The 16,638-nt window shown below is 37.5% G+C and overlaps 1 protein-coding gene across 4 annotated transcripts in view; it reads left to right on the forward strand.

Moving 5' to 3' along the window:
* neurl4 (neuralized E3 ubiquitin protein ligase 4) overlaps positions 1–16,249 on the forward strand; it is a 44,941-nt gene extending 28,692 nt beyond the window's left edge. For 2 of the 4 annotated variants that reach the window (XM_022670275.2, XM_022670278.2), the window contains exons 20-29: positions 521–664; positions 1,363–1,527; positions 3,166–3,324; positions 4,664–4,843; positions 6,511–6,604; positions 7,283–7,390; positions 9,151–9,295; positions 9,479–9,591; positions 11,329–11,491; positions 13,677–16,249. In XM_022670275.2, coding sequence (XP_022525996.2) covers positions 521–664; positions 1,363–1,527; positions 3,166–3,324; positions 4,664–4,843; positions 6,511–6,604; positions 7,283–7,390; positions 9,151–9,295; positions 9,479–9,591; positions 11,329–11,491; positions 13,677–13,881 — 1,476 coding nt within the window. In that variant the 3' untranslated portion in view covers positions 13,882–16,249. The remainder of the gene's footprint in view (positions 1–520; positions 665–1,362; positions 1,528–3,165; positions 3,325–4,663; positions 4,844–6,510; positions 6,605–7,282; positions 7,391–9,150; positions 9,296–9,478; positions 9,592–11,328; positions 11,492–13,676) is intronic. The other 2 variants (XM_022670276.2, XM_022670283.2) reach the window with 1 other exon arrangement.
* The last annotated feature ends 389 nt before the right edge of the window (positions 16,250–16,638 follow it).

The following is a 16,638-nucleotide window of genomic DNA, read 5'->3' on the forward strand; positions in this document are numbered from 1 at the left end:
AAAAAAATAATGAGTTTCTTTGATTTTACCAAATTTTACCAGATTTTACCAAATAAGAGGAGGATGGATGATCACAAGCCATCAAACCAAACTGAACTGCTTGAATTTTTGCACCAGGAGTAAAGCAGCATAAAGTTATCCAAAAGCAGTGTGTAAGACTGGTGGAGGAAAACATGATGCCAAGATGCATGAAAATAAACTGTGATTAAAAACCACCAGAGTTATTCCACCAAATATTGATTTCTGAACTCTTAAAACTACTTTATGAATATGAACTTGTTTTCTTTGCATTATTTGAGGTCTGAAAGCTCTGCATCTTTTTGTTATTTCAGCCATTTCTCATTTTCTGCAAATAAATGCTCTAAATGACAATATTTTTATTTTACTCGAACATAAACCTATAAATAGCAAAATCAGAGAAAATGATTCATAAACTGAAGTGATCTCTTATTTTTTTTCCAGAGCTGTATATCTGGATGTGATTGGAGTAATATCTGTTTGTGGCTGTGCTTTGTCTCAGAATGTGTATGCAGTGCTGGATCTGTATGGGAAGGTGACCGCCCTGTCCATCGTCAGCTCTACGGTAGTGGAAGACGTGGAGAGCGTGAAGGCTCCGTCGCTCTCCTCCGACAGCTGCAGTGAGGGAGAGGAGGACACCACGCCGGTCAGTAACTGGGTTTAAACTTTAATAGCATACTGTATATTTCCTTATAATTATAGAAATCAAATATCTATTATATCTATACAGTGCAGGCCAAAAGTTTGCACACACCTTCTCTTTTTCAATTTTCTTTTTTCATTTTCTTTATTTTCGTGACTATTTACATTGTAGATTCTCACTGAAGCATCAAAACTGAATAAATTAACACGTGGAGTTTTATGTACTTAACAAAAAAAAAAGTGAAATAACTGAAAACATGTTTTATATTCTAGTTTCTTCAAAATAAAAGCTCCCCTTTGCTCTGATTACTGCTTTACACACTCTTGGCATCATTCTCTCAATGAGCTTCTTCAAGAGGTGGCCACCTGAAATGAAAAGTTTTCCAACAGTCTTGAAGGAAGGAAGGAGTTCCCAGAGGTGTTTATTAGCACTTGTTGCTCCTTTGCCTTCTTCACTCTGTGCTCCAGCTCACCCCAAACCATCTGGATTGGGTTCAGGTCCGGTGACTGTGGAGGTTCAGCTCATTTGTTGTTGTACATAAAACTCCACATGTGTTCATTCATAGTTTTGATGCTTCAGTGAGAATCTACAATGTAAATAGTCATGAAAATAAAGAAAACGCATTGAAAAAGTGTCCAAACTTCTGGCCTGTACTGTATATCTATATATCTTCTATTTAATGTGTTTCTCTCTCTGGGCAGTGTGAGAACGAGCCCGCCCTGGTGCCCATGTCCATGACCTTTCTGGAGAATCATGGGAAGAATATCCAGCTGTCCAATCAGAACCTTACTGCAGCTCGAGTGTCCAGCTATAACCAAGGCCTGCTGGTCACAGCACAAGCTCTCCCCCGCCAGCAGCTTTTCCAGGTGTGTGTTTCTGCTCTCAAGGGAAATATAATTCCTAGAGACTCTACTTCATAAAAAACTCTGATTATCTTTGAGGACAGATCTGCACACTCTTGGTGTTTTAATATCAATCAATCAACCTTTATTTAAACTCTGAGTACATTGAGGGTGGCCCTCATTTACAATGCAGCCGATCATTTACATATGGAAAGGGATTTACATAGGGAACAACAAAAAAGTAGATAAAATAAAATAAGTAATAAAAAAGCATAAAAAACAGCATTATAATAAGATATAAGAATTATTTTTTAAAAAAAGAGGATAATAATAATAATAAAAAAATAAGATATAAAACAAATAAGGTAAAAATAATAATTTAAGGGTAGGAATCATAAAATCATAGGTAAAAAAGGTAGTAGAACTAATACAAATTCAACTACAGATGAATAAATAAAAAACTAAACACATAAAATAGTAAAATATAAACAAGCAATAACTATAATAAAAGGAAAAGCAAGAAACTAAAAATAAATAAAACTCGCTAAAACAAACCAACATAAAAAAACTAAAAAGTTAACTAAAAAAATATTAAAATGAAAAAAAAAATAAAAAAATAAATAAAGAAACTTAAAACATATCAAAGATCATAAAAAAAAAAACTAAAATGAGCTAAAGCAGTGGCAGGCTGTCTGATGGTAATTAGAAACCTGGAGTTTAAAATGATTTAGTGATAAATACGGCTACTTAGAATAATTTGAAGTATAAAACATATATTCTGTTTTTTTACACTTTTTTGTGTTAATAGATAATTCTGCATGTATTCCTGTATAGCTTTAATAAAGTCTTAAAAAGAAAGAGAACACATCGAATGACGAAAGGTGTCTCCTAACTAATGGGACACTCTAAATTGAGCTGGTATGTGGGTGTATGTACTGGGTCAGCTCCTTAGTGCCCGATGCAGTCCTCCAGGTTGACGGTTGTTTCCGGTTGAGAGTATGCTGTGTGCGATTGGCTGCAGCTTCTCGCTGATGTGTGAGTGCTGAGTGTAAATGATTGGGTGTGTAAAATGTAATTTGTAAAGCATCTTTTGGGTAGAACGGTGCTATACAAATGTAACTTCTTGTTTTCTTGCTTTCTTTCTTTTCTTTCTTTTTTGCTTTCTTCGTTCTTGTTTTTTCTAGCTTTCTTGCTTTGTTTTTAGCTTTATTACTTTCTTCCTTTCTTTCTTGCTTTCTTCTATCTTACTTTCCTCTTTCTTGCATTCTTTTTTGATTTCCTTCATTCTTTCTTCCTTGCTTTCTGTCTTGCTTTGTTTTTAGCTGTATAGCTTTTTTCCTTCCTTTTCTTGCTTTCTTCTATCTTACTTGCTTTCTCATTTTTTGCTTTCTTGCTTTCTTTCTTGCTTTCTTTTATCTTACTTTCTTCCTTCTTGCTGCTTTTTTTTCTTTCCTCCCTTCTTTCTTGCTTTCTGGCTTTCTTTCTTTCTTACTTGTTTTCTTTCCTTTCTTCTTTCTTTCTTGCTTTTATACTTGCTTTCTTTATTCCTTCATTCCTTCCTTCAAAACTAACTGAGATAAGGGTTTTTAATCGTATCACTCAGCTCTACTCTGCAGAGTGTTTGAACCCCTGATGCTGATGGTCTTGCCTCTCTCTGTTCAGTTTCAGATAGACAGGCTGAACTCATCCTGGACGTCGTCTTTGTCTCTGGGTGTAATCGGTCACTCACCTGATCGCCTCAACTTCCCCTCCACGGCCTGCTGCCTTAAACGCTCCGTCTGGCTGCTGCAGCGAGACTCCGTCTTCCACAACTCGCTCAAGGTATTCTTTCTTCATGTTCCTGCTGCCAGCTTTACTTTCCCTCCTACACACAGAAGGAATTTGGCCTCCGCCTTTACTCATCCTCAAACACACAGTGATATAGTGAGCATTAAAGATGCACTTAAAATGATTTTAATACATTTGGCCCAGGGCTGAATACCAAACATGTAGAGCTGGGCAATTTAATCGATTTTATCGATTAATTCAAATTTACAGTTAAGGATGATGTGTTTTTATGAAAATCGATTTTCTCTGAATTTTAATTTTCACCACCGAACCCCGCCCCTCTCTCCCGTGCGCAGCACCACCCCTCTCTCCCTCTCTTTGTCTATAATAGGTTTGAAAAACTTAAGAAACCTAAAAAAAAAAAAATAATAATAATAAAAAAACTGCTCTTATTTAACAACACGGCAAAAAACTGATTTATGTAATTTATGTAAAAATAAAGTTATTTTGAGACGTGACTGCCTATTTAAAAAGCAACAAAGGTTGTTTATTTGTTGAAGTTTATTTGTATAATTTCTAACATATTTAGTGTTTTTACTCCCTCTCACAATGTTAATCCTTTACAGCTTCAAAAACATGTATTATGCAAATTAGGCGATGATGTCATTTAGCGACTTCTAGCGACGTTTAGGAGATTTTAGTAGGGGAAAAAATCGATTTAAATCGAAAATCGGATATCGCCCAGCTCTACAAACATGAATTTAATTAGTTTTCATAAATAAATAAATTTACCCATGAGCCCAGACCCATTTTTAAATATTAACACCAAATTCAAAATTCAAATCAGGTCAGTACTAGTTATATGGAATGTAAAACATTTAATTTAAGGATTTAAATTGTTAAACTGTTTGGAACAGAGCTGTAGAAGCTTAAATACACTTTTAAATTGAGCTATTTTATTTTGATCTCCAGTACTAATCCTAAACCACTCCTACATTCTGTAAATAAGGTCAAATTAATGAACACACTGATTCACACACTGTCCAGTAGTGATGCTCTCATTATGTTCAACATCAGTTTGTGTATAAATATATTTTGGGTTAAATAGCCTAAGTGTGTTTTTGTAAATCTTTGCAAAGAATATTTCTTGAACACTGGGGATTTTAATGTCTTAGCAAACAGACCAACAAAGCACAATACATTTACCCCACCAGTGCTATTATAATCATGAATTTACATCAGCAGTGCTGCTCAATTAATGAATTACCAGGTGTCATAAGTGTGTGTATAAGTGACTGACCGTTGCCCCTAAAGATTCTCCCACACTTATATTGTAGTATATAATTTTTTGTCCCTGGTTTGATGTTTTTTTTTCTTCTTCTGTCTTCCTCAGATCTGTGAGAACTATGGGCCTAACCTGGACACGTGTCCTGAAGGGACAGTGCTTGGGGTTCTGGTGGACGGTAATGGCTGTCTCCACTTGTACGTGAATGGGATGGATCAGGGAGTGGCAGCCCAGGACATTCCAAGCCCCTGCTTCCCTCTCATAGACCTTTACGGACAGTGTGAGCAGGTCTGTATTAACCCAAACTGATGCTTAAAAAAAGGTCAATAAAAACTATCCAGTTTTCTGGAGCAGGGGCTTGGGAGCAGTAAAGCCGCTCCGCTGAAGGACAGCGTTATACAGGAGTTTCGGTTTAGTTCTTCAGCAGTATTAGCATTAGCTGCTAACTGTGCAAAGTGATAGCTCTTTGGTCATCCAGAGGTGAGTATTATTGGCCTGGACGCTGCTGCTAACCACGGCTAGCACTGCTGTAGCAGCATAAGCATTAACTGCTAACCACAGCGCTAGCTAATATCGCCCTGGCTTACCAAAACACTTAGGGGTCCTCCGTGTAGCGCTCTTGGGTGGCATTAGCTGCTAATCACTAGTGGTTAACTGCTAGCATGAATGCTCCAGCTTTAGTGGAAATCTGGAAATCTAAGCTTACTGTAAATAAATGGAAGACCTTTACTCATCCAATTAAACAGTTTTCAGGAGAGAAATCTGTGTAGATTAATATCCAGCAATCCAGCATGTTTGACTTGATGGACTCTTTGAAATGTTTTTTCTCTTTAAAATTACAGTTTTGTTTACTTAGCTTGGCTTTACAGCTTTACTGCTGAATTTAAAAGGAAAACATGGCGACACCCCTTTTCCTACTACTAGTTACTAGTGATGCATAAAATGTGCCTTATATTCTGGTGCACCTTATGTATTAAAATAGACCACAAAATATATGTTTATTGATGGTGCTCCGTGCGAAAAATACAGTACTTCCTTTTAGCTGGCTGAAGCATCCTGTCAACACAAACACTGTTGACAAATACAGATTGTACATACGTGTTGTATATAATATAATAAAAAAATGACCTCTCATAGAAGTGTATTTTAAATCTATTGCTGGGTTCCTGGACATAGTGGCATCGGGGGCAATGAAAAAGCTGACATTTTAGCATAAGAAGCAAGAAACCAGGTACGCACTTGGAACTGTGTCTCGATTACGGACGCCTACCATTTAGTCGAAGTTCACTGTAGAAGGAAATGGCAAGATGACTAGCCCAGCAATCCACATAATTAACTGTATGAAATATCCCCCAATCATTATATATAATATTAAATGCAATATGGACTTCCTTTATACACAAGATCAGACAATTATGACTAGGTGCCGAAGTGGACATACTGCTTTTACCCAGCGCCACCTCCTGATCGGGGAACAGACTCCAGCCTGCCAATTCTGTGATACTCCTCAAGCTATTAAACACATTTTAGTAGACTACCTTGCACTTTTATCTAACAGATGTAACTTTTATAGGGTTACAAATATAAAAGAACTGTTTAAAAAGATTCCACCAGTTAAAATACTTAATACTTAAGTCCTTCATATGAAGAAACTGATTTAAGTCTGTGATGCTCAAGTTACAAACATTGTCGATGCCATAAAATAGCCAATATGTTGCTGATATGGCACAAACCCAAACAAACAATCAAACAAACATTGGCCTGCTTTTCCTTAAAGCTGTAACCCACAGTAGATCCCTCCCTAGTCTAGCAGTCTCCAGTCTTGTGACTGTAATCCCAAAATGTATTTAATCCAGTCAGACATTGATCCTGAGTGGCCGAAGCCGGCCGTTTCCTCCTGTCTGCTTTACGCCGCTGCAGGGAAATGACTGTCTGCTCTTCTGTTCACTTCTCAGGTTACAATAGTGACCAATCACGTACCGGCAGTGGGAGCGGAGAGCAGTGATGCTCGGTGCCAGGGAGATATGGAGAAGGCTGACATGGTGGACGGTAAGTGGGATCCGAGTTCCTTTCAGAACAAAGAAACTAGATATGTGAAAACGCTAAAACAAATAAATAAATTAATTCTATTTGCAAATACTCTCTACATTTTGTTTTCTACATTTTTATCCTTATTTTTTTACTTCATCCGACACACATGAAGTCAGATTCTGCCTCTTTTTGAACTTGCCGAGTAGCATCACAGCGCTAACACTTGAAGGAAAGCGCAGCGACTCGGTTCTGATACATCAGCTCACAGACGCAGCCTTGTGCTGATCGACATCACCCTAGGAGTGATGAGGGGAAAGAGCGCCATCTACTGTACCCACCCTGAGAGAGCAAGGCCAGTTGTGCTCTCTCGGGGCTCCGGCAGCTGAAGGCAAGCTGCATAACAGGGATTCGAACCAGTGATCTCCCGATCAGAGTGGCACTAATTCAGACCACTTGGAAACTTTTTCTACATTTTAAATGTATTTTATAAATAAACAAAATGAACAGAACACTATATTAAAAAACAGACTTTTTATTGATTTTTTTTTTGTTTTACCTGCATTAAAAGTACTCTTACTCAAAAGTTCCTTATGCTCTGTGCAATAACACATTCTTCCCAGTAAAGTCTTTTAATCCTCACAATACACAGACTGTCGCTTTGAATAAATATAAATTCTTTATTTTGCTTTTCTGCAGGTATAAAGGAAAGTGTATGCTGGACTCCTCCTCCTGAAGTCAACCCCAATAAAACCTGCGAGTACCAAGCGCTCTGCTCTCGGTTCAAGGAGCTGCTCACACTCCCTGGTTAGACCTGATATATACTACTAAATATTTGTTGAAATGTTGGTCAGAGCCGGTGTTAGTGGAGGGAATCTATAGACACCTTACAATTAGATTCAGTGCGATTATGAAACGATGATCGAGCATGTTGATGTATCTTGTTCTTCTATAGAGGATTTATTTTTCGTCGTTTGCATGAGTTCCTGGTACTTTTAAAGTAAAAGTATCTGTAATAATCCATAATGAATCTTGCTGTATAATAGGCTCTTTCACACTATTCTATTTACTTAAAAAAGTATAGATATTTAAATGTATTGAAATGATTAATACAAAAATCTAGGATTAATCTTAATGTTAGAGTAATGTTAGGGGAAAGCTTTAGCTTTACTACAATACTAAAACCAGCTACAAGGAAACGAGCAGAAACAAGAAGGTGATTATATATTATATAGTGGTATGGTTGACCAGTGTAATGCATACAAAGCTGGTTTTAATGCTGATCAGTGTTTGATCTATGTATGAATAATGTGTAATGCATTTTGTGTCTCAGTGCAGATTGGATGATATGAGAATATTTTAATTTACAAGACAGACAAGAAAGAGTGAGACAGAAAGAGCGAGCCAGAGTGTGTGAGTGTGAGACAGAATGTGAGGGTGAGAGACAGAGTGAGACCAAGACAGACAGACAGACAGAGAGAGAGTGAGACAGAGTGAGAGTAAGCAAGAGAGTGAGAGAGACAGACAAAATAGAGTGAGACAGAAAGAGAGCGAGAGACAGACAGAGAGAGTGTGTGAGTGTCAGACAGAATGTGAGAGTGAGAGACAGAGTGAGACTGAGAAAATGAAAGAGACAGACAGACAGTGAATATGTGAGACAGAGTATAAGAAAGTGTGAGACAGAGAGAGTGAGTGAGTTAGAGACAGACTGAGAGAGCGAGACAGTGTGTAAAAATGTGAGACAGAAAATGAGAGAGTGAGACAGCGTGTGTGAGAGAGTGTGAGAGAGACAGACAAGATAGTGAGACAGGCCGAGAGAGCGAGACAGTGTGTGAGTGTGAGACAGTATGTGAGAGTGTGAGACAGAGTGAGACTGAGAGAATGAGAGACAGACAGACAGACAGACAGAGAGAGAGTGGGTGTGTGAGACAAAGTATAAGAAAGTGTGAGACAGAGAGAGTAAGTTAGAGACAGGCCGAGAGAGCGAGACAGTGAGAGAGAATGTGAGACAGAAAATGAGAGCGTGATAGTGTGAGAGAGTGAGCGAGACAGACCGAGAGCGAGACAGAAAATGAGAGAGTGTGAGAGACAGAGTGAGAATAAGAGAGACAGACAGACAGACAGAGAGTAAGTGTGTGAGACAGAGAGAGTGAGTGAGTTAGAGACAGAGCAAGACAGTGTGAGAGAATGTGAGACAGAAAATGAGAAAGTGAGACAGAGAATGAGAGAGAGAGTCCAAGACAGAGAGCAAGACACAGAGAGAGCATGGCTGAGAGTCTTCAGTACAGTTTGGCGGAAAGTGAAGTGTGGATGAAAGTAGCAGATGGCTCTATAGGTCGTTTGCTAGATTAGCGTTTGTGCTAACATAAATTAACATTAATAAACAGCACGAGCGTCAGCTAACATGTTCACGCAGAAAACGTGAGAGAAATTCAAGATCCACTGATATTAGATATTATGTACATTAGAACATGTATTCATTTAGACGTGTTAGCAGCTCTAATCAGTGTGTTATGATTAAATATACAACACTGCTGATAAAACTGTTGATTCCTTCTTTTCTTTAGATGGTTACTTTAATGAGGATGCCAAGTATAACCTCTGCTACTGTGAGTCCTGTCATAAGCTCCGTGGTGACGAGGCGTACTACAAGCGCGGCGAGCCACCCAGGGACTATGCTCTGCCGTTCGGCTGGTGCCGCTTTGCCCTGCGGTCAGTATGCTCACCTGTCACTCAGCTATTTTACAGTTCAGGATTTATTCAGTATTTATATAGACAGGCTAAGTTAACATAAAACAAAAAAGTGTTAATACTCTTTATTGGAGATTATTCAACAAATTGTAATGTTTGTAACTAAAGTGTGTTTTCTGACTCTCTTTAAAAATGTTCTTTCAGGATCAAGCCACACTGTGAGGTATCAAATACCTTTAAGAAGTGGCACATTGCATATCATGGCACAAGTGTGGGCTCTCTTCGCCGTGCGCTGGACCACAGCCAGATCCTAACAGGTGAGTTCTGGTTATACACATTATATATATATACTAGTACATCTCAGAAAATTTGAATATCAGTGAAAAGTTACTTTATTTTAGTAATTCAGTTGAAAATGTGTAACCCATATATTATATAGATTAGGGGTGCCACGATTCTCTAAATCCTCGATTCGATTTTATTTCCGATTTTAGGGTCACGATTCGATTCGATTCTAGATTTTCCTTTTTCTTTTCTTTTTTTACAGCAGAGAGGTCTACGCCAGTTTTAGATTAGTCTATGGTCAGTCATTGGTTTGATTCATCAAATTTACAATATCTTATTTCAAAAGGTGGGCTTGATATAAGTGATGCAAAGTGATACAAGTGATCTGTAATACACCACATTAGGCACTAATGGACAAATTTAAATAATTTAATTAAGATATATTTGTAATGCCATCTAGTGGCTTTTTTTGGTAGCAGCAGTGTGCGCTATTAAAACAGCAATGTGCAACATAACATATAAATAATAAACAAATACAGGAACAGTCATGTACAACATAATAGAGCAATTAGAGCCTTAAAAAACTGAACTCTATCCTACTATAACAGTTAAACATGAAAAATAAGACTTTAAGACTTTTTCGGTCCCTGAGAATGAGAAGTTTTTTTCTTTAATAAAGATATATTATTAACTTTACCTGAGAGAAAGATGCTCCTTAAGGTACCAAAACTATTAACATATTTGAGGCTAGACAAAACAACTGTTATTTTTATATTTTCAAGTTTTTCTTTAAGAAGATGAGAATGTCCACATTCTCTGGAGAAAGAGCTGCTCTTTCAGCAGTCACAATGTCCGCGGCGTCGGCTACAGTGTGCTGCACCATTTGAGGGAGGGATCGTCGATCCTCTTTTTAACTTCGATGCTTGAGACCATGACATAATTTCGATCGATTTCGATGAAATATCCAAATCGTGACACCCCTAATATAGATTTATCACACATAAAGTGATCTATTTTAAGCGTTTATTTCTTTTATTGTTGATGATTATGGCTTACAGCCAATGAAAACCCAAAAATCAATATCTTAGAAAATGTGTAATGTTATATAAGAAAATTGGTACTTTTGGTACACAGTGTGGGCAGTGTGCCAAGTCCTGCTGGAAAATAAAATCTGCATCTCCATAAAAGTTGTCAGCAGCAGAGGGAAGCTGTAAGATATGAAGTGCTGTAAGATTTTGTGGGAAAACAAAACTGCACTGACTTTAGACTTGATAATAAAACACAGTGGATCAACACCAGCAGATGACATGAAGAGAGCCATGTTAAACAAATAGGACAAAATATTATGTTTGGTAATTCATTTATTGAGAAAAACAATCTGATATTACATGTGGTTTTATAATGATTATTATATGCAAGTGACAAAAGTAAGAAAATTCTAGGATTAGCAGACCAGAAATAGAAGTCTTTTGTTTAAATAAAAAGCATTATGTTTGGAGAAAGCCATAAGAACTGTATCCCATTTGTGAAACATGGTGGTGGTAGTATCATGGTTTGGGGCTGTTTTACTGCATTTGGGCCAGGAAGGCTTGCCTTCATTGATGAAACCATGAATTCTTAACTATATCAGAGAATTTTACAGGAAAAAGTTTTAAGACATGTTTCAGTTCTTAGTAATGTTTTAAATAATTTGTTATATTTTGATATTAACAGATAATGTAATCTTTAAATACGCTATTATGTATTTGTTGCCTAATCATTTGTTTCAGCAGAGTCGTCCTCAGTGTTCTCGGCACCCCCGGTGAAGGTGGAGGGTCATGGCAGCTATGGAGAACCAGAAGAGAACAGCGCACCAGAGCGAGAAATCCCCCGCGTTCGCCTCTCGCCCACAATGCGCTACTCTGGTCTGGAGGTCTTTGCCCCTAAAGTGCAGTAAGTCTGATAAATTATTTATTATTTAAGGGGTGAATTAAGAGTGATTGGGATAGTATTTGAGCTGTCTTGAGCAGTGAACGTCTATTTTCTGGTCTGTTTTCATACAAAAGGCATACAGGATTATAAGGCAAATTAGGCAATGCTAGTAAAGAACAGGGTTATCGCCATCTTTCCCTTCTAATGGGGAAGCGCCTAAATAAACAAAACTGTAATTCTTTAAAAAAAATAACATTTTCTTTCAAAGTTAAAGTTGATCGCGACATTTCTACATAATCTACACAGTAATTCAGTTTTTTTTTTACTAATTTGTTCTTTAAGGGTACAGAAAATAAAAGTAGTCATTCTCAAAATTTACAAGAGTGCAAGAGTTTTTAAATGATATAGTCGGAAAACAGTCTATAAAGTTGCATAAAAAAAGATTTATCTGGGCATTTTGTTGTTTTAGACAGCTTCAAAATGGTTTACCGGATGTAACAAGTTTGCAATGCAAAACACAATATACACTGTATTTTTCGGACTAGAAGGCGCACTTAAAATCCTTAAAAAACACTTTAAAAAAAACGTATGCTCCTCATAATCCGGTGCTCCATATATATGAATTTTTCCAGTCAGGTATTAAGGAGCAGTAAAGACACTCTACTGAAAATCCTGTATAACGCTGTACTTCAACAAAGTTTCTCCAGCAGTAAGGCTGGAGCAGTATTAGCATTAGCTGCTAACCACAGCGCTAGCTCTTTCACCACTCAGAGGCAAGTATATTGGACTGCTAGCTGATAGCGCTCTGAGTTACCGGAACACACAGGGTTCCTCAGTCTACCGCTGTCTGGCTGCATTTACACTGCTAATCACTACTGGCTAACCTGGGCTAGCGCTCACCTTTTGACGAAATACTGCAATTCTAAGCGTACTGTAAATAAACGGAAGCGCTTTATCAAATAAACAGTTTTCAGGAGAGAAATCTGTGTAGATTAACATCCAGCACTCGTTTAACTTAAAAAGAAAAAGGTTCTTTTTGAGAATTACAAATTTGTTTACTTAATGCACCTTATAATCTAGTTTGCCTTATATCAGGGGTATTTAATTAGAATTCAGTTCGGTCCAGAGAAAATTCCGTCAGGCCAAGGTCCGGACCATCATTTTTAACTTGTGTTATGATTCAGTGTTATATCCTGTGTACTGAAGAAGCCTAGTAGTATATTTCAACAATATGTATTGTTTTTAATAGGCCTGTCACAATAATTACATAACCTATTATAAAATAAATGGAAACACCCTCAATAATTTAACTCTCGAGTCTATTAATCTATAGAATCTGTATGTCAACTTTGTTTAAAGATGCTATATTTATTCTATTTGATTTTATTTATATTAGATTTAGGCCTGTCTGTGATTACAATTACATGAATGACAGATTATACAGTACAAAATATGGAGAAATGTTTAGTTTTTGCTGAACTTGACTAAAATATCAGCTTTGTTTAAAAACAGCAGTTTTATTTTATTTAATATTATTACTGTAGCTGATTTTATTATGTTGTGGGGAAAAACTGATGGGGGGATTTGCCAATCCTTTTTGTCCCCTGGGTGTTGCCGTAGTTGTTTTGAGGTAGAGTTTTTTTTCTTGCTGAGTTTTTCTGATCAGGTGGAGTAAAGTGGAATATTTTGTTCTATTGTCTCGGTTGTTTCTCTTTAATTCCTCCAAGTAACATCGCTTAGTTACATTACTGTTAGTATGTTTTATAAAGGTAGTATTTTAATGTTTTTTTTCTGGTGCGATCTGCCATCTGAATCAACCTTTCTCACTTTATTCTCCGACTGCTGCTTCTCACTGCCTGCTTTACCTATGTGTGCTGCGTGCTCCCGCATCTGCTCAGATCTGATTGGCAGAGGAGAGTGTTTGGTGATTTTACAACACACGTGATTGGTCAGGGACTTTACTGCGCTGCAATAAAGCACATTATAGCGTAAAGACAATAAACGTTCTGCCGCTTTAAATGAACACTGTCAGATTTAAATCATTCTCAGTAGTTTATTGGTTTATTGGGTCCACATTGGACAACGTCTGGGACCACGGTCCGCCTATTAGTAACCTCTGCCTTATAGTTTTTAGAAAGGAAGTATGAGCTTTTACATTTGTGATTAATCCTGATTTATCACAATTCCTCTGCTCTTTCCCCTTCAGATTTCGAGACCCTCGCTCTCTGCGCTGTCACAACGCCCAGGTGGGCTTCCAGGTGTGCGTGCGCCCGGGCTCCTACAAGGTGGGCCCTCAGTCGCTGGGCGTCAGCGAGCCGCTGGATCCCAGATTCAGCAACACTGAGATCGAGTGGATCACCAAGGAGAAGGGCGGCACCCTGCTGTACGGCCTGCTGATCCGTGTGGAGTGAGCAGAGAGAGAGAGAGAGAGAGAGAGAGAGAGAGCACCTCCTCCACTTTCCACCTTCTTCCCCAGTATGAATTATTATTCTGCATATCACCTCCCACTCACTGTTCAGCCTCGGGCTGTAGCTCCTCCTCCCTTCCCTCTTCAGAGCGCGTTCAGAGAGTTCATACCGGAGGATGGCGTGACCTTCTCCTGCGGTCTGGAGCTTCACTCCTCTCTCAAGGCTTTTATTTCTCGTATTTTACTTGAGGTTGTTGAGGTCGATTTGAGTTAGTCTGTGTTCACACAGCGGGTGAAAGTGGTCCAAATCCAAATTTCTTACCCATTCTGATGTTTATTTTAGTCTGTTCACACTATATATTTTCTGAACCTACTAACTGAAACCTTTACTCACTGCTGTTGTCCATTTTCACATCTACTTACGTCCATTTTTCCTCTGCTTGACGTAATCTAGGGGTGGGGACGATACAATATCACGATACATTGCCCATGATGCGGTACTCTGTGATACTCGATATACAGCTCTGGAAAAAATAAAGAGAGCACTTCAGTTTCTGAATCAGTTTCTCTGATTTTGCTATTTATAGGTTTATGTTTGAGTAAAATGAACATTGTTGTTTTATTCTATAAACTACAGACAACATTTCTCCCAAATTCCAAATAAAAATATTGTCATTTAGAGCATTTATTTGCTAAAAAAATAAGAAAAAAGATGCAGAGCTTTCAGATCAGAAAAAAAGTTCATATTCATAAAGTTTTAAGAGTTCAGAAATAATCAATATTTGGTGGAATAACCCTGGTGGTTTTTAATCACAGTTTTTTCATGCATCTTGGCATCATGTTCTCCTCCACCAGTCTTACACACTGCTTTTGGATAACTTTATGCTGCTTTACTCCTGGTGCAAAAATTCAAGCAGTTCAGTTTGGTTTGATGGCTTGTGATCATCCATCTTTAAATTTGGTAAAATCAAGGAAAAACATCATCATTAAATGGTCTCTTATTTTTTTCCAGAGATGTGTATATCAATATACAATTCTCTACAATACTTTACAGAATTTGTTACTGAAGAGGATAAAATACTAATACTAATATCAGCAAATACCAGAAATTATGGAATTGTTTATTGGTGTCAGTTTCATAGAATTTAACAACCAGTATTCTTTACCGCAGGTTTATTAACCCTATTTGTTTGATTATAGCGCCACCATGTGGAGTAATAAAGCAGTACCTTTAGTTAATAATGCAATTCTTAGGGAGCGCTTGGCTATGTTTCAATACAAATTAGCGATACTATACATATCACAAAACAGGGGATACAATTTAATCAATTCATATCGTGATTTATTGCAATTGTTTAAAATTGTTTTAAAACTGTTATAGTATAAAAATAGTGCAAGACTTCAACAGAAACTGAGCCACTTCTGACACCAATCTTTATATGTAATCTAACAATTAAATATCCATACTCGGTTTCTGAAAATTGATAAGGTATTGCAAATCAAAATATTGCTATACTTCGATATAAATCATAATTTTTTACACCTCTTATACAAATATCGATATTTAAAGCCACAGTCACAATATATCGGGATATTGATATGTCCTCCCACCCAAAGGTTTTGTGCCACGGATTTGGGCCACTTATACCCGCTCTGTGAACGTAGCCTTATAGACACTTCCTGCACTTTATGTTAGCGGAATGGCGGTGGATGACTTTTTGATATATTTTTTTTGTTTGTTTGTTTCTTTTATTTTATTTTAAAGATATTTGCCTCTTCATTTACCTGGTTTCTAGAGCGGACGTTATTGGTTTCTCCTGTTATCTATCCTGTTGGAAATAGGTAGTTTCAGGATTTACCTCCTGAAACGCCTTCTATCTATCTTTCTATCTCTCCCTCTATTTCTCTATCTCTCTGCCGATCACTCTGTTTATTCGTTAGTGAAGGACGAACCCTCACTTCTCTCGAGTTTAAGATGGACTGAGCAAACACAAACCACCTCTTCGTATAGCACAGCCCTGGATCCTGTGAAACAACATTTTTTAAAAACTTTTGCAAGGGACAAAATCGACCTGCAGACTGACGACCCCTGTTAACAAACAAGCAAACAAACAAATAAAACAACAAACAAACAAAAAAGAAGAAGAAGAAGAAGAAAAAAAAAATGTTGTAAACAGTGACTCAAAAATGGAAAAAAGACTTGAAGAAACTAGAAGATCAGGAAGAGACTTAATATCAAGACTACAGCAGTCTGTGATTTTAGTTTTTGCTGATTTATTTTCTGTTTTTTTGTTTTTTTTCTCACTTTTTTGGTTTTTCGGTTCCACTTCGCACAAGCTGGCTGTTAAATCCGTGTATTTACACATTAAAACACATTAAACACACACAGAAACACACACACACACAAATGTATATAAAACCTTTTAACGAACACACAGTATTAAATTCTATTCTGAATTTTATTTCAGAAGTCCAGTTTAAAGCATGGACACCGATCACCTCCTCGTCTTTATTACGCGTGTGTGAATGGTGAACAGTGAATACAGGGGTTATAACAGCTGTAAAGTTTGTGTGGAGTGGATCCGTCTCATCACGCGTACTCGTCCCGTTCAGGTCCAAACTCCCTTCTGTTACACAAAAGCACTACAGGGGGGAATCTGATAATTTATGCATCAATCTCACTGCAGATCTTCCACATTCAGAGTCTGATTAAGAGACTGAGAGTCAGAATCTAATAGAAGTCTGTTCCTGCCACCTAAAA

The sequence above is a fragment of the Astyanax mexicanus genome, chromosome 15, assembly GCF_023375975.1.
Source record: "Astyanax mexicanus isolate ESR-SI-001 chromosome 15, AstMex3_surface, whole genome shotgun sequence".
NCBI lineage: Eukaryota > Metazoa > Chordata > Actinopteri > Characiformes > Acestrorhamphidae > Astyanax > Astyanax mexicanus.